The sequence below is a fragment of the Triticum aestivum genome, chromosome 6B (genome assembly GCF_018294505.1).
Source record: "Triticum aestivum cultivar Chinese Spring chromosome 6B, IWGSC CS RefSeq v2.1, whole genome shotgun sequence".
NCBI lineage: Eukaryota > Viridiplantae > Streptophyta > Magnoliopsida > Poales > Poaceae > Triticum > Triticum aestivum.
In genome coordinates, this window is record NC_057810.1 from 642,082,382 (window position 1) to 642,100,147 (window position 17,766).

At 46.1% G+C, this 17,766-nt stretch overlaps 3 protein-coding genes across 5 annotated transcripts; 1 reads left to right on the forward strand and 2 right to left on the reverse strand.

Moving 5' to 3' along the window:
* Positions 1–1,537: 1,537 nt before the first annotated feature.
* LOC123138442 (sugar transporter ERD6-like 16) lies at positions 1,538–7,060 on the forward strand. 3 transcript variants are annotated; one of them, XM_044558418.1, is made up of 18 exons: positions 1,550–1,906; positions 2,016–2,078; positions 3,385–3,474; positions 3,560–3,619; positions 3,711–3,776; positions 3,910–3,975; positions 4,050–4,125; positions 4,220–4,284; positions 4,607–4,699; positions 4,789–4,869; positions 4,960–5,044; positions 5,126–5,169; positions 5,249–5,311; positions 5,391–5,450; positions 5,996–6,049; positions 6,217–6,276; positions 6,384–6,498; positions 6,757–7,060. In XM_044558418.1, the coding sequence occupies exons 1-18, from the start codon at positions 1,604–1,606 to the stop codon at positions 6,876–6,878; spliced, it is 1,566 nt and encodes a 521-aa protein (XP_044414353.1). In that variant the 5' UTR covers positions 1,550–1,603; the 3' UTR covers positions 6,879–7,060. The 3 variants fall into 3 exon arrangements, with proteins under 3 accessions (XP_044414354.1, XP_044414352.1, XP_044414353.1); XM_044558417.1 differs by having other exon boundaries at positions 1,546–1,906; positions 4,607–4,869; positions 4,947–5,044; XM_044558419.1 differs by lacking the exon at positions 6,757–7,060 and having other exon boundaries at positions 1,538–1,906; positions 4,607–4,869; positions 4,947–5,044; positions 5,391–6,498.
* A 238-nt stretch (positions 7,061–7,298) lies between these two features.
* LOC123138443 (uncharacterized) lies at positions 7,299–8,755 on the reverse strand. Its single transcript, XM_044558420.1, has 4 exons — positions 8,198–8,755; positions 7,969–8,047; positions 7,780–7,867; positions 7,299–7,696 (listed from the first exon to the last, which is right to left on the reverse strand). Exons 1-4 carry the CDS (start codon positions 8,738–8,740, stop codon positions 7,546–7,548), a joined length of 861 nt encoding a protein of 286 aa, XP_044414355.1. The 5' UTR covers positions 8,741–8,755; the 3' UTR covers positions 7,299–7,545.
* A 750-nt stretch (positions 8,756–9,505) lies between these two features.
* Positions 9,506–14,976, reverse strand: LOC123138444 (uncharacterized protein HI_0077). Its single transcript, XM_044558421.1, has 2 exons — positions 14,260–14,976; positions 9,506–10,327 (listed from the first exon to the last, which is right to left on the reverse strand). Exons 1-2 carry the CDS (start codon positions 14,845–14,847, stop codon positions 9,779–9,781), a joined length of 1,137 nt encoding a protein of 378 aa, XP_044414356.1. The 5' UTR covers positions 14,848–14,976; the 3' UTR covers positions 9,506–9,778.
* Between the last annotated feature and the right edge of the window lie 2,790 nt (positions 14,977–17,766).

Here is a 17,766-nt window from a genome sequence, read left to right on the forward strand (position 1 = left end):
CGGACACACTATTTGTTAGTGGATCGGTTTAAACTAATGTTAGCCGGCCATCCAATCCTACACCTCAAATGTCCGTTTATTTTAAATTTAAAGAAACCTAGATTAATGGTCTTCCGCCAATTTATGCATTTCGTTTAGTAGTCACGATAAATTGTGCACTTTGGTCTTAGTAGCCTTCCATCAAATTATGCATTTTGTTCAGTAGCCATGATTAGTACCTTCCGTCAAATTATGGACTTTGGTCTTAGTAGTCTTCCGCCAAATTGTAGCATGATTAGTAGCCTTATGTCATTTAGCACTTCGGGCTTGGTAGCATTTCGCCAAATTGTGGAGCAACATGATAAGTAGCCTTCCATCATTTAGCACTTTGGTCTTAGTAGCATTTCACCAAATTGTGGAGTAACATGATTAGTAACCTTCCGCAATTTGATGCTTTGGTCTTACTAGCCTCTGATAAATTGTGTGGGTTGATTAATAGTCTTTCCGTCCAATACATGCTAAACAACTCTCCGTCAAATGCATGCACTAATCATTCTCTTTTCGCCAAATAATAACAACTTTCCGCCAAATCCCGCGCCAACGCAGTGGAGAGGCGGTACATGGTGGCTTTTTATTGGACAGGCGGATGTTTGGACTCTGGCAAAGCCCATTGATTTGCTTCCGATTTATGGGAACTCGACTTCGGACACGCGGAGGTGTTCGCGGACTGATGCGGCAATATGTTGGATATCTTACATCGTCCGAACACCTCGATTCAGACGTTTGCGGGCGTTTTGAGGATCCATGTTGGAGATGCCCTAACCCCCTCCCAACCTCGCCGATCTAATCTTGGGGTGCACCACCGCACCAAGAAGATTAGGCGCTTGCTTTTGTCATCCTTGTGCCGCAATCGCAATGGCGCAACTCGAGCACGACATCCTTTCTTTGTCGTCAAATACACATTGGTTCATCCTTTTCATTTTCACCAATTGGCTCTCTTGTCGTCAGGTATTTGAAACTAGGTCTCATGTCAGTATGTTTTGATAACCTTTTTCCATCAGTACTTGCCAGATTACTATCACTTGCTTGCCAGGTTATTAGTCATCTACTTCCTCTGTTCCTAAATATAAGTCTTTTTAGAGATTTCAACAAGAGACTATATACGAAGCAAAATGACTGAATCTACACTCTAAATATGTATATATACATCTGTATGTAGTTTGTATTGAAATCTTAAAAAAAGACTTATATCTAGGAACGGAGGGAGTACTTATCAGCTAAATTAGCTTGGTTGTCAAGTTATTGGAAGTCAATATATATCCGGACTCGAATGTTGGATTAGTTCTCGCATTTCATATGAGTTCTTACTCATACATTTGCATGTTGCTTGCCGTGCATGCTGGGAGAAGTATTTTCCTGTTGCAGTTTCAACTTCAGACTCTGTACACACTGTCTCTGTAGATGGAATATACTACATGTCAGACTTAATTTCAGGGAATTTGATTCAGCGTCTGAACCGAAAACGTGTTGCCGCGTAAATCGTGACGATGGCAAGATTACGTAGCAGAGATCGCGCAACCAGAAATATGTGATCCCCAGCATTTGGTGTTGAAGGCCACGACGGATGGCTGCCGCGTTCTTCCCTCTGTCGACCTCACCGCCGCTCCTCACCCGCCGCCCCGCAGCAGGCCTCGAACACAGCCGCCGGCCGCCGCGCGGGCAGCATGGCGGCTGCTCCGCGCGCCGGTTGCCGGCAGCAGCGACCGCCGGCGCAACACGCGGCCTGACACGGAGAGCCACGGCTGCTGCTGCGGCGGCGGCCCAAGGCCGCGCTCTGGCCGGAGAGGGCGCGGAGGAGGGGTCGCTGCAGATGGTCCTGCTCAGCACCGCGGTGGCCGTGTGCGGTTCCTTCGAGTTCGGCACCTGTGTAAGTCTGCAGCGCTGCAGCCGCTCGCTCCATGTCTTATTACCAAGAGGCATCTATTCTGTAGGGTCATGGCTTCCGATGTGGTTATGATTGGGTGTATGATATGCAGGTTGGGTATTCTGCGCCGGCTCAGGCCGGAATCGTCGGCGACATTGGACTGTCCAATTCACAGGTTGGTTTGGCTGGCACAAAACCACCCGTCTTTTCCGTTGCGGTACATTGCTACTCCCTCTGTTCCGAATTACTTGTCTTGGATTTGTCTAGATACGGATGTATCTCGTGCTAGACAAGTCCAAGACAAGTAATTCGGAACGGAGGGAGTATATGTGATCGGTAATAGCAGTAGCAGCAACGCATGTGCACTTTCATATAGTATATATATATATATTATTTTTTTATCAAACGAGGAATGATGATGCTCGGCTTATGCTTGATCCAAAGAGGAATGCCATCAGTCAAACATCTCACTTTGTAATTTTCGAAGTGCTTGCCAAGGCAAGGGCAGCACCTCTGCCAATCCATAACTGAGGGAAAATGGGCGAGAACCAAATTACAGACACTCAAGACACAACAAGAAAAATTAGAGCTTGAAGGCAGGGTTTAGACAAAACCAGGCGAGGGCAGGAGGTCTGCCATTTCTATTGGAACTAAAGAAAGATATTGCTTGTAACAAAAGGCTCTGTTACATCTTTTTAGCAGATCAGAGAAACCACCATACAGCATGCAAAGCATGTCCAGATCAACTCCAACTTACATACAACCAGGCAAAGTATCAAGGCAAAAAAAAACCAAACAGGGACTGCACGCAGGCAGCAAACTGAAAACACAGTGAAAACAAACACCACAACTGAAAACTGCTAACAACCAACGAGTTCAGAAAGCAACACCAGGCGTGGCTCTCTTTTAGCCGAAACTAGACGTTCTTGGCTTTCTTCAAGCTTCCAAACAGCAGTAATGAAAACAGGTTGAACCCCTCTAAAATTAATAATACTGTATAATGAACTACTAGTAGAGTATTGACCTACATTCTCCAGCTGCCAAATCAGCGAGTCAACCTCTACCAGTTCATACCATTTCTCCATCATGGCTGGGGCTGATGAGAAAGTAGATCTCCAGAGGTGAGTTTAAGTTGAGATCCATCCCAGGCAGCATCAACAGTTGTGTTTTTTTCATTGCACATAAGATACAAATCCCAAAATTGTACTGCTAGGGGGGATGAACCGAACCAAGTATCTTCCCAAAATCTCACTTTGGCTGGCCCCATCACCAATAAGGCAATAACCCATCTATAACTAAATTTCATGAATCTGATCACAGAAATAACCCCTTTACAAAAGACAGGTATTCACAGAAGAGATAGTAAAGATATTTGGTGAGTTAGTATTGTATTCGCTGTCAATGCTCCGTTAGATCCTGATGGTCATGATCTTCATTGCTTTAATAAATAAATTAATTGCGATTGATGATTACCCTTGTAGTATGGCATCTTTGCATCTGTCTTGACAGTTGGTGCAATGGTCGGCGCTCTGACCAGTGGCCGCCTTGCAGACACTCTTGGACGCAAAATGGTGAATTACTTTACCCAAACCATACTACGTGAATTGATGACTGGCATAGTCCTCACAATATATGTGCCATTTGCCTTTGCCACAGACCATGCGGCTGGCAGCAATTGTAGGCATTTTTGGTTGGCTTGCTATATACCTAGCCAAGGTATATACATTCCTTGCTCCATGAGCTAATTTCGTTTACAGATGTCGTTTGTTGTTTCAAGAGCTTGAAAAACTGCCTTCATGACATGAAGGGCGCAACGATGCTCTGCTTGGGACGAGTCTTGCTGGGCTACTGTACAGGGGTCCTTTCTTATGTGGTGAGCATCTCCCTCTTAACTCTCAATATGCACCTGACTTTTCATGCTGTTTTGATCAAAAAATGTACTGTTCATTCACCGCTTGATCGACATAGTAGCATTCTACTGCACTAAACATTACCCACATGCACAGGTACCTGTCTTCATATCTGAAATAGCACCAAAGGGTCTCCGAGGAGGCCTTGCAGCCTCAAACCAGGTTGGAGAGAGCTGGACAATGTGCACGAAATGTTAGAAAAGGTTTGAAATTGACAGTTTCATCTGCAAGTGCAGCTGTTTATTTGTTCAGGGTGTTCAGCTTCCTACATCATTGGAGCAACGATTCCGTGGCGCTCTTTGGTTATCGTGGGTAATAAATAGTATCCATTATTATCTTACCTGCATATGGAATGGCATGACCATTGTCCAAGAAAAATCAGCACAACATTTGCATGTTTGTGCAGGATTACTGCCTTGTGTGTTCCTCCTCGTGGGTCTTCCCTTCATTCCCGAGTCTCCAAGGTGGCTGGTATGGTTGGTTGTAACTACTAACTTGGGTGTCACATGGTCGCATAATGGCAAATACTCCCACCGTCCCGAACTACTTGTCACAGAAATGAATGTACCTAAACGTATTTTTAGTTTTAGATACATCCATTTACATTCATTTCTGCGATAAGTAATTCGGGGCGGAGGGAGTATATGCAAGCGAATAATCGAATGTGAAACAGAACCTAATGAATAGCTAACCTTTACTGACGTTATCCCTCAAAAAAGTAAAACCTTTACTGAAGTTATAGATTATCATACTAGGTTTTCGTTATGAAGTTCATTCTTCAACAATATGACAGGCCAACATCGGGAGAGAGAAAGAATTCCGTGCTTCACTACAAAAGCTTAGGGGTGAAAAGGCTGAAATATCTGGAGAGGCTACTGAGATTATAGTTGGCTTCTACCCTAAGTTGCTCCATTTATCAACATATAATTTGGGGAAGAGGATATTCCAAAAAAACAATCTCTTATTCTTATGCAGGCGTACGTGGAATCAGTTCAGGATTTACCTAAGGCCAGGATTCAGGATTTGTTTCACAGGAAAAATATGTATGCAGTCATTGTAAGAACTAAGCAATTTCATCAACCTACTTCGTTTCCGAAAGATCTTATTTTTCATCATCATGAAAGAAGTTCTAGCTTTGATGTACAGGTGGGTGTCGGCCTGAAGGTCTTTCAGCAACTGGGGGGAATAAACGCATTAGGCTTCTATACAAGCTATATCTTTTCATCAGCAGGTATCCAAATGCTACCAAATTAATTGTGCCATTTTACTGATGAAGGAAACATTATCTAATTGTTCTTCCCCTAAACTTCAGGGTTTTCTGGTAAACTTGGGACCACATTGATCGGCATTATTCAGGTTCAGGATTGGCTATTCTCGTCAATAACTGTAACTCGCTTGCTGGCTGTATCAATTTCTATAACTATAATTATTTCAGATTCCAATCACATTACTTGGGGCCCTTCTCATGGATAGGAGTGGAAGAAGAACCCTTCTACTAGTATGGATACTTCAAAACTGAGCTGATGCACTTCCCTAAAAAGAAAGCTTCATTTTTTTTATATTCTTCTATTAATTAGGTGTCTTCATCTGGCACATTTGTGGGCTGCTTTCTTACTGGGCTATCATTCTACTTCAAGGTAACCGTAAACTTGTTTATTCCATGGGGCAGTCCAACTTAAAATTTGAACTGGAAATCATTTATTGATGCTAAGTTGCTAATATAAGCCATTACGAAATCTCGGGAAGAAACTTGCCACAGTTTTTAGAAGTTCTGGCTGGTCTTTTTGCTCGCCAATTTTTTGTCTCCTTCAACACTAAGTTGATTTGATCATCACATAGTTCGTATTTCTCAGACCGCGTCAATGGATGCGGACATGTCGAACTTAACTATCTGATAATAGTAGTGCCTGAATGCAAACATAAGGTAACCGCAGTTATTAAAGTTCCCAGCTAGTACGGAGTATTTGGCAATGGGACAAAAATACCAGACTGCACAAGCACTGACTTCCATGTATGAGGCTCTATTAAATAAACATGATTGAAGGGTGAAATATCAACAGATCGAGCAGATCAAATCGACAAAAATAAATAGTTGAACAAACGTGACCTGAATTTACATTTCAGAATGTTCGGTGCCTATCATTATACAGAGTATTGACTTTCTATCTTTTCATGATCACAGGCACAAGGATTGTACACACAATTGGTTCCTACATTGGCTCTTTACGGCATACTGGTACAGAAATTACGTAACTAAAACATCAATAATTTTGTGTGATCCCAATGTAAAAATGAAAAATTGTGTACCTAGTTCATCACCACCTAGACATCTAAGATGGCAATTTTTGCTGGCATAACATGTCTGAACTCCAGATATGTAAATTCTGACTCCTTACTGAATAGGCATACTATGTGGCATACTCAATTGGAATGGGACCTGTTCCTTGGGTTATCATGTCCGAGGTATGATATATCACCATGAAGTTAATTAGGGATGATGCTCGCATTCCTGGTAATCTGTAAGGAGCCCACGTTTGTAACTGACGACATCTCATTGTTTATTGGCAAAGATATTCTCAATCAACATGAAAGGAATAGCAGGAAGCTTGGTAACCCTGGTTAGTTGGGTTGGTTCATTCGTGATATCGTATTCGTTCAGCTTCCTTATGGACTGGAACTCTGCAGGTAAGCATGTTCAACCCTAGTATAAGTAGGACAGTTGAAAAGAAAGTAGAATATCCACCATTACCCACTCATGTGATAGCCGAATAATAGCCCATTAGCAAAAATATGTTTGGAAAGGAGTTATCGCCAAGGTTTGTATATCTTTTTCTACAAAAGTATATGTTGCTTCGTTTCTCCCATGAGCTTTGGTTCCACTTACCACTCAATAGTTCTCCAGTAAATGTTTTTCCTTCAGTTTGTTTTTATTTCTATGTGTAGGCACATTTTTCTTGTTCTCAGCAGCGAGCCTGGTTACTGTGTTGTTCGTGGCAAGGCTAGTGCCAGAAACTAAAGGGAGAACACTAGAAGAGATCCAAGAATCACTAATGGCCGGCACATGACATGTTAAGAGGGAGCACTATGTATGGCTGGCACGGCCATTACAAATTTATGTCTACAGATCTGAGAAAAATAACTGATACCTTTGTGTTGTAAATTCCCGTGTACCTCTTGTTAATCATTAGATTGCTTGGTCATAAGTGTCGAACTATCAATCAATTCCAGACAGATCTGTGTCAGATGATCTAATTTGGTTTGGTCGTGACAAAAAAATTAGCATGATATCCTGACACTAGCCTTTTGCGCGCATCAACGAATATGAACACATCAGAGCATCTTTTGTGCGCACAAATTTGCTTTGCTGGATGGCAGAGTTCATGTATTGGTTGAATGTCATTGGACGATGAAGCAAATTGCATGCTAGCATGAGTTCATGTGCTTTCTGGTGGACTATATATCCAAGTATTTCTTGCAAAGAATCAAAAAGAAAGGGCCAAAAGATGATATCATTCAGAACCAAACTTAGAATGACACGAGGCTGTTACCATCAAAATTTGACACCGCAGTGCCAAAAAAACTCCGAGTAAACAACGAACAAACCCAACTCTGAGCAGAACAGGATTCTAAACTTAAATGTAGACTCATTCATAGGTGAGAATTAGGTACCAGTATTTGTGTTCAGGTTTTCAACTGCTTCGGTGAGTGATGTACTCTACACTCCATAATCAATCAGGTACCAGTAGTATTTGTGGTATCCAACAATTTAACCTGGTTCATGCTTGCTTCATGCTTACTACTTTCCTCCTTTATGACCCGCTTGAAGTTCCCGAGCTCAGGAGAGTCCTGGCCATACACCATCTTGATGTTATCCACGCAAGCACTGCAAATGACAAGCAGCAGATAAATCAACTCAGCATCGCGAAGAACTAAGATACACGAACAACAACACAAGAGGCAGCAAACCTGCAGGCTTCCCTGTTGAATTTGCTGCGTGGCACGCCAAAGAACTCTTCGAAGACCTTCGGTTCGACCCGGCAGAAGAATGGCCGGTCTACAATGCCAAAAAAAATCAGCCATAACAGCGTCAGTTACTTACACATGTGCACTGTGATGAAGACTAGAACATGACTCGTTCTGTAAAGAAACGAGCACCTTCGTAGATGTTGCAGGTTCGGTTGGACTTGTCGTAGTTGTTACACCATCCATCGGGGCCAATCATGCTCTTGTACAGCTGCAAGCATGGTCAGCAATTCAGCATGTTCCATCATAAATGAACCGAAATTTTGCATCTATCTATCAAACAACAACCAGCCTTTTTGTAGTACAGTATGTTCATAGACGATACAGCAGAAATGCTGCCGCCATTGGTACCGAAGTCTACCTGGAGGTGGTCGGGGAAGTCGGCGAAGACCTCGTCGGGGGTGGGGAACTCGGGGCCCTTGTCCAGCTTGCAGCAGGCGCCGCACCCCGTCGCGCAGCGCCACCGCACCACCCGCTTCGGCTTCTCCGGCGGCTGCTTCCTCAGCTCAATCTCCTGGCCCGATGGCCATTGCGCCTCTTCCGTAGCCGGGCGGGCCTTCCTGTCCTTGGCCGGCCTCGCGCTGGGCTTCTTGTTGCTGGGGATCTCAGAGGGCTGGGGCTGGGGCTTGGCATCGCCCCGCCGCTGGCCCTTCCTCCGCTTCCCACCCGATGGTGGTCCTGATGAGGAGGACGCGAGACCGGCGACGGCGACCGGCAGGAGGCCGGGTCTCCTCCTGGCGCCGGCGACGACCGCGGACGCCGCCCTGGCGCCGGCGGCCCGCAACATGAGCATCCTCTCCTCTGCTTCAACACAAGAACCTCGCTTATCCCCTCCCTGCCTGCCCTTCCTCAAGTTGGCTTGACAACACCCTGCGACTGGGCTCGCGCGGCCCAATTTGGGCATGCCTAGGCCCGCGTGGTAAATGCTATACGTGGCCCAGCTTGATTCACACCCTTCCGAAGCTGAAAGGTGGATGCCGCGAAGAACAGGTAGAAAAGGAGCTGTGGCTGGCTCATGGAAATCAAGTTTCGGTGAAAACCGAAACAAACCATGTGAAAATGATGTTTTGAAGTTTCAAAAAATCTCACAAACATATTGGATTTTAAGAGTGTGATGTTCTATCAGCATGTGAAATTCCCAAGTTCAAACACATTACCACTTGCGAGCTACGAAAAGAACAAATTCAACAATGAATAGTGGCGTTCAATGCTGATTTTGTACTATTTGTACCTCGCAAGTGGTAGTGTGTTTGAACCTGGGAATTTCACATGCTGATAGAACATCACCATCTTAACATACAAAAAAAAATCAGATTTTTTTTCAAAACTTCCAAATATGGTTCCCACAAAGTTTTCTTTGAAACTTGGTTTCCATGTGATATTCTCTCATGGCTAGGATGCCGAAACACTCAAAGCTTTAGTTCCTCGTCAGGCCTTATCATTGGCAAGAAAGACTAGAGCGGCGAGCGATTGCCTGAATGTTGTCAAGTCAATACATGATCAATCAGGAGGTGGGTATGCGAAAGTAGTAGGTGAAATCATAGCTCCAACTGCAGATTTTGAAGGTACCTCTTTTGTGCATGAGAGGAGAGGTTCAAACAAGGAACCAACCGGCTAGCTCGGAGTCATAAAATGGCTAGAAGAATCAACTCAACAATATTGTCGAAAATGAAAAGAACCAAACACTACATATATCTGAAATATGGCACCGCCGTTAAATCAAGTACGAAAACATCACAAATTCAGTGCAAATTCACGTACATCTCTTGGTTTGAGTTTGGTTAGTCACGTACACCAGTTTGCCAATGCCAAAACAAACAGGATCACCAGTTCACCAGTCTCTGCTAGCAAGAAAGGTACACCAAAACCAGATTGAACCGAGGGTGTAGCACCCACTGTGTGTCTTCTACCCTACCAGTAAAAGGGAAAACAGCACAAACACTTACTCACTTTGCTCGATTGCTTGTGTCTCTGCCTCCTTCACCGCAAGGGGTTCATACCAGGCAGGCCCAAATCCAGCTGCTTTCCTGGCTTCCGCATTGAAGGGGGGCTTCAGGGGTCCACGGAAATGCTCTCTAACGATGCTGTGGAACCTCTCAATGATTGCCATTTCATCGGTGTCCCCATTTTCGCCTAGGCCACACCGTGCCAGTCCGTCCTCCGCTTGTTGAATCGTCTCATCGCGGCTATTAATATCTTCTGTCGGCTTATCCGCCAATCCATCATGCACCGCTTGAGAAGTCTTACTATCATCACCTGTCCTACCTTCTGGCAGCTCAGCAGAGCATTGGGGTTTAGGCTGCGGAACTGGAGGTGCAATTGGATCGCTGGCGAGGGACCGGAGGCACAGGTATCTAAACCACCTAACACCAGCTGCACAGTGTGTTATCTCTTCTGGATAAATAATATCTTCGAGTAGTTTGGCTGTTTCTTCATCCCCACCAGCACGGAATCTTGATATGGTGGTTGGAAGGACATCTAATCCCCTAGCCTGTGTTCCAAATGGGCATTTATCAGACATAAATATGTGTGTACATATGGTTGATCAGAGTTTATCACATGCAGAAAACAAATGATATTGGCATACTATTATGCATAATAGATACTCCCTCCGTTCGGAATTACTTGTCACGGAAATGGATGTATCTAGATGTATTTTAGTTCTAGATACATCCATTTCCGAGACAAGTAATTCCGAACGGAGGGAGTACATGCCAATTGTTCTCATCACTCCACAAAATTACAGGTATGTAAAGATGAGGATAGCTTAACTGAACACATTGATAGACAGTTACCGCAATTACACAAAGGAACATCTGGTGGATAGTTTACTAAAAGAAAGCAACTCAAGTCCAACATTGCAACACATTTTTCAGCTTGGTTCTAATTTTACTGAAGAAATTGCTTTTCAAGGATTGCTAGTTTCTCTGGAGTAAATTATGGACACCCCAACAGTCCAAAATCTTGATTTACGAAGAACATAAGGTTGGTCTGATACCATTGGCCATAACCCAAAGCTCAGATACCACGTCAAAGTGCAAATGTCACAATTAATATGCAGTTTATGAACCAATCAGAAGTGAAATATAAGAAAGAAGGAAAATGCAAAGCATATCAACTAGTTCTTATTTTTTGGTTATTAGAAGAGTCAGTTGACATATTTCATTACAGGCATTCCTCATGGTTACCCCCCACCTGAAATCAGGGGGGGAGAGATTAGATGCTTTGTGATTTGTGAATGGCACATGTCATTCATCAGGGCGGGTCTCACCTGATTTATATAAGACCTGGTCTCATATAATTTTTTCCCTCCCCAAGCTGGCTTCTTACATCTTCATTTAGATACATGAGAATAGTACTTGTTAGACTGTATATGGATACGTAGACTTGTGTATACGTGTTGTACTTGTACTTGTACCCTTTGGTACTTATATATAATGAGATAGCCGCACCCCCCAAGGGTGTCGAGCAGTTGCCCCAATATGCTCCTGTGTTGCTCCCTAACCATGCTGCAGGTGTTGGCCGTGGCGCTCGTCTCGAGCTCCTTGAAGAACAAGCACCGGCGCGTCCGGAGGACGATCGCGTACATGGGGCATGCATATCGGGCGGCACACCGCAACCCGCACGAGCTGCGCCCGCGGCTGCCTCGCGGGCATCGCCCGAGTCGCCCGCCTCGTGGGAGTTGCCCGAGCTGGCCTCGCAGGAGGTTGCTCCTGGGCCAGCCACGCCAGGCTCACCTGGGCCGGTTTCGGCTCCCGATGGGCCGGCCACCCCAGGCTCGCCTGCTTCTTCGGCGCTTAGCGGCTCCGGCGTGGGCCTGGGCGACGTGGCCGTGTCGGGCGCCACACCGCCCGCCTCCCCGACGCCCAGTGGCTCCGGCGCGAGCCCTGGCGACTCGGGGTCGCCTTCTTCGTCGCCTGCATCATGCCCTGCGTCGTCACCACAACCTGTTGCTCCTCGACATCGCACGCGCAGTCAGACCGGTGTCTTTCAGCCTAAGATCCGGACCGATGGGACTGTTGCGTGGCTCGCCACGTGCATGGCTCATGCTGCTGCGGATCCCACTGCTGAGCCTCGCCACTTTCAGGCTGCACTAGGCATTCCCCACTGGCGTGCCGCGATGGAACAGGAGTTTCAAGCATTGCTGAAGAATGACACCTGGCAGCTTGTTCCTCCAGTGTCTGGGGTCAATATCATTGACTCTAAGTGGGTGTTTAAAGTTAAACGGCATGCTGATGGCTCCATTGAGCGTTACAAGGCAAGGTTAGTGGCTAAGGGCTTCAAACAGAGGTATGGTCTTGACTATGAAGACACGTTCAGTCCAGTTATCAAGCCTACTACCATTCGTCTGCTACTATCCCTTGCTGTTACTTGAGGATGGTTTCTCCGTCAGCTTGATGTGCAGAACGCTTTTTTGCATGGAGTTCTGGAGGAGGAGGTTTATATGCGTCAGCCACCAGGGTTTGTGGATCCTGCACGTCCTAATCATCTCTGTCGTCTTTTTAAGGCGCTCTATGGTCTTAAGCAGGCTCCCCGTGCCTGGCATGCACGTCTTGGTTCGGTTTTGCGAGCACTTGGGTTCATTCCTTCTACTGCTGACACATCGCTGTTCCTTCTTCAACGCCCTGAGGTTACGATGTATTTACTGGTCTATGTTGATGATATTATTCTCATCAGTTCCTCAGATGCTGCGGCAGACCGCCTTGTGGCTGCATTGAGTGGTGATTTTGCTGTTAAGGATCTCGGTGCTCTGCACTTCTTCCTTGGTCTGGAGGTGTCACGGTCTTCTGCTGGAGTCACTCTTACTCAGAAGAAGTACGCTCTGGATTTGTTGCGTCGTGCTGGTATGCTGCAGTGCAAACCTGTCGCTACTCCTATGTCTGCCACTGATCGGTTGTCTGCTTTTGATGGTGATCCTCTCTCCTCTGATGATGCCACTGAGTACCGCAGTCTTGTTGGAGGCCTGCAGTATCTTACTATCACCAGACCAGATGTCTCTTATGCAGTCAATCGTGTCTGTCAGTTTCTTCATGCGCCCACGACATCCCATTGGTCCGCTGTGAAGCGCATTCTGCGATATATATGCCTCACTGCATCTCATGGTTTGCTTCTCCAGCGTGCGCCGTCTTATGAGATCTCGGCCTTCTCTGATGCTGACTGGGCTGGTAGTCCTGATGACCGGCGATCCACAGGGGGGTATGCAGTGTTTCTTGGTCCCAACTTGATTGCCTGGAATGCTCGCAAGCAGGCTACGGTGTCTCGCAGCAGCACAGAAGCCGAGTACAAAGCAATTGCTGATGCGACAGCTGAGATCATTTGGGTTCAGTCCTTGCTGAGGGAGTTGCGAGTTCCTTCAGTTCACTCTCTAGTGCTTTGGTGTGATAACATTGGTGCTACATACTTATCATCTAACCCAGTGTTTCATGCTCGAACAAAACATATTGAGGTTGACTATCACTTTGTTCGAGAGCGTGTTGCACAGAAGCTGCTTAGCATCAAGTTCATATCATCAAAGGATCAACTTGCTGACATCTTCACGAAGCCTCTTCCACAACCACAGTTTGTAGGCTGCAGGCGCAATCTTAACTTAGTTTGTACTTCAGGCCACAGTTAAGATTGAGGGAGGGTGTTAGACTGTATATGGATACGTAGACTTGTGTATACGTGTTCTACTTGTACTTGTACCCTTTGGTACTTATATATAATGAGATAGCCGCACCCCCCAAGGGTGTCGAGCAGTTGCCCCAATATTCTAGTTTTACAGTACTAACCCCTTTGAATGATCCATATTAATTGTCGCTGATTTAGTACAAATTATCGGAGGGAGTGGTAAAATTTATTCTCTCTGGATACTCTACAAAATTAGAAGGTTTTTCAGAAATAAAATTTGAAGGTTCTGTTCATACTACCCCAGGAAATTGCGAGTTAGTTCAGTTCATTCGTTTCAATCGTAATTCTAACATTTTCCTTATCAGAAGAAGAGCCATTACCAACCATTAATTGGTCCCTAAGTTACCACGGGTAGCTAATTTTCTTGCATTGAGAACACAAGAAGATACAGATGGTTCATAATCCTTACACTGGACTGGACCAGTTCCTCGTGATAAACAACACAAGTCAGAAACTAGTTCTCTTGCAAGCTTCCAAGTTTCAAGTAGAACACTAGTCTTCAAAACTGTACAATTTTAGGCAACCAACCATAAATGAAGAAAGTGAAATGATGATTGATTTAGCATCTGAATTTCACAAAATCAATGATGTTTAAGCTTTCAAGGCTTTGGCTGCTTAAGCCTACAATGGCGAAGTCGTGTAGAAAGCCTCTAGCTCAATGCATCGTGTCAATTTGGGCATCGCTAGGCGAATTTTATTGTCCTCAATTCCTCATGCTAATGGAAAATAAAGAGGTAGGGCAGCGCTGCTCACCTCGTGGACGCAGTGCTCGACGGCTAGGCGGGCGAGGAGGCAGTGCGAGGTGCGCATCGCCGAGTCCCAGAGGCCGTCGTGCGCGGGGAGCGCGCCGTAGTGCGACCCCAGCTCCCGAAGCCGCGCGGAGAGCACCGCGAAGTGCCGCCCTTCGTCCTGCGCGACCCGGGCGAAGTCGTCGAAGAAGCCGCGGGGCATGCGGAGCTGCGCGCCGAAGCGGGCGACGATGTCCCAGGAGAGGTCGACGGCCCAGCTCTCGATGTGCGCCAGCGAGTGCAGCATCGCCAGCCGGCTCTGCGCGCTGCCGCCCTTCCCCAGCTTCGGCGCCTGGGAGGGCGGGAGCAGCCGCACCGCGTCGCTCCGCGCCGGGCGGTCCGGCGGGGCGCGCGCGGGCTGCGCCGGGTCGTAGGGCAGCGGGATGGCGCCGCGGAGCCACTTGGTGGCGGCGAGGTCGCCCAGCCGGGCCTTTTCGTCGGGGTCGGCCGTGTCGAGGATCTTCAGCGCCCAGTCAACCAGCGTCTTGGGCGGCGCCTGCCCGCCCGCTTTGTCGACGACGACCGCTCCACCGGCACCGCCCGCGGCGTCCATCTGAGCGATTCTGCAGCCCGCACGACGGGGGCTGGGTGCCGGAGTTTAGCTGGAAACGGCGGCGGCGGCGGCGGCGACTGGTGGGTGGGTGGGTGGGAGGACTGCTGGTGGGCCGTCTGATGAAGGATGGACAGGACCAGCAGACATATTCCGAAATCACTAATTGAGGAGTGCTCTCCGCAACGATTAGTCGGGAAGGGCTCCCCGCGCGCCAAGTGTCATGCACGTAGCGGTCCTCAGACTTTTCCGACGCGCTCCGTGCACGATACTTGGCGCGCGCACGGCTTCTCCCGTGATTTTCGGTTTCCCTTTGTGGTTTTTTCTTTTTTTCACTTTAGTCCTTATACTTTTAATGTTTTGTAATACCTTTTTTGATCTGTTTTGAGATCTGTTTCTCTTTGGGCGAACCCTCGTCGCGCACTGTTCTTTCTTTGCCGTCGTCTCCGCCCGTCGCCGCCGCCGCTCTTGTCTCGTGGTTACGGCGGCAGCTGTTCCGACCGCCGCGCTTGTTGCCTGCTCTTACGGCGGTCCTTCTCTAGCGTCGAGCGTGCTTCCTCCTTGGCGATATTGTCGTTCCCTATTGGTTGCCTTCGTGAGTTCCCTGTTTTCCTTTCACGTTTCTCTTTTTGTTCCCATTATATTTCCGGGATATGGAGATTTATGGGGTAGTTACGGGTGGGGACTACCAACACTATCAGATGTCAATTTTCAACTGGGTTTTGTGGGATTAGTTCTTGAAAACCATTGTGTTCCTTGCAGTTATGGCTTGTCCTTTTTGCTGTATGCCTGTTGGCCCGTGTTCTTCTGTTGATTCTTCTGTAGCTGGGTTCAGTGTGGTCCTGGATCGATGTTGTTGGAGGCGTGTTGTAAGAAAATCATTTTATAGTTGTTCAATTTTTTGCACACACGCTTATTTCTTTTGGTGCTGCCCATGCTGTTTAGATTTTGATTATGATCCTTGTTTTGATTTGTTTTGCAGTATGTTCCATGTAGTGTTAGAGCTCATCTTGCTTGTTACATCGAGGAGTGTAGGGCTTTAGCCATAAGAAGGGGTGACGAAGATACTGATCTTGCTCTTCAGTGCAATGAGGGTTATTTGTATGGTGTTCTGTTTAGTCATGGTCGGGTGATGAGCAAATTCCATGGTCCTTCCTGGGAACGATTGGTCAGTGATTATGGTGTTCGTCCTCGTGATATAATGACCATTAGGCTTGAACATTATGGAACATGGATTGGTATTGATTTTTATCGTGTTGGTCATGGAGATGCATTGTCTCCTTTACCGTCTGTTGGTAAGGTTTATTTTTAATGAAGTTTTTATCTTGTTTTATTGTACATTTTGATTTTTCTGTTCCCTTGAGCCTGTGTAATTATATTTTATAGCTCTACATGGTTTGAGCTACACCGAGAAGAAACTTGTTGGGAGTTGTTATTACACCCGTGGTGTTTTTCTTAATTATCAGCAGATGTATTTCATGAGGTGTCAACTATTTGATGATGAGTACATACCCTGCTGTCCTTTTGTTCACAGGATTGATCCAATGGATGTTAATGGTCATCATATGGTCAGATTTTTTTCCCATTGTTTTTTCTTTGTTTCTGTTTATTTATTTATTTTTATTACGTCTTCTACTTATAGTTTTGAATTTTTATTCCATTTTTGATAGCTTGATGTTTTTTGTCAAGTTATTCCTGGTATTGTTGTGAGGAGTTTGAAGGAGTTTGTGACTTTTCCTAGAACTGGCATTTTAACTCTTGAAGTTACTCTGGAATCTGGTGATGATGATATATATGTGAGCACTCCTTGCTCCTACTTCATTGGTTTGGGTAATAGAATGGTGTTCAAAGAGGAAGGTTTCAGTAATTTTCTGCAAGCATCGTCTATTGAAATAAACAGCTTGGTGCTGATAACTTTCAAACAGCGTGTTGGGAGGCTTGTTGTTATCTTCAATCTTCTATCACAGTGATGTCAGTTATAGCCTTTGAACATAATGGATTTTGTTTAAATATCTATGTTGTATAAGAGGCTTGGTTGTGCATCTCTTTTAAAGATGTTTTTTCGGACAGATGTTATTTAATTATGGTCATAGTTATAAATACAGTAGAGGCACGTGTGTTGTTTACTCTGAGGCATGGCTGTGCATCTCTTTTATGTGAGAGGCTTCTGGATTTAGCAAACGGAGGCACGTAATTGAAGTAAGAACAGGCACGGTTGTGTGGAGGCACGTGGAGTTACTGTGGGTTTCATGTGAGGCACGTGGTTTGAGCTAACATGGAATTGCAGTCAGTACAGGCACGGTTGTTTGGAACACGAGTATACTAAGAGGAACGTGTGTGCAATACCAAAGTTACATGGGTGATGACGCGTGCCGAACACGTAGAGATACTGTGGGTTTCATGCGAGAGGCATGTGTGTGTATAGCACGTAGAGTTGCAGTGGGTTTCATGTGAGGCACGTGGATTGAGTAAATGGAGGCACGTAATTGAAGTCAGTACAGGCACGGTTGTGCGGAGGCACGGGCGATCACTCGCGCGGAGCACGCAGAGTTACTGTGGGTTTCATGTGAGGCACGTCGATCGAGCAAACGGGGGCACCGAAGTGCAGTCAGTTGTGGATGCACAGCTGTGAAGTCTCTAGGGTCATGGGTGCGTGGCACCAGAGGCATGGGTTGAGTTGACACTTAGAGAGCCACGGTTGTACATGGGTCAGTTGGACACGGTAGTGTAGTTTTGTGGCATCATGGAGAATTGGTGTACGGTGAGGAACAAAAGTGAGTTACTGTGGGTTTCATGTGAGGCACGTGGATTGAGCAGACAGAGACATGGAATTGCAGTCAGTACAGGCACGGTTGCTTGGAACACGGGTATACTGAGAGGAACGTGTGTGCAGCACCAAAGTTACATGGGCGATGACGCGTG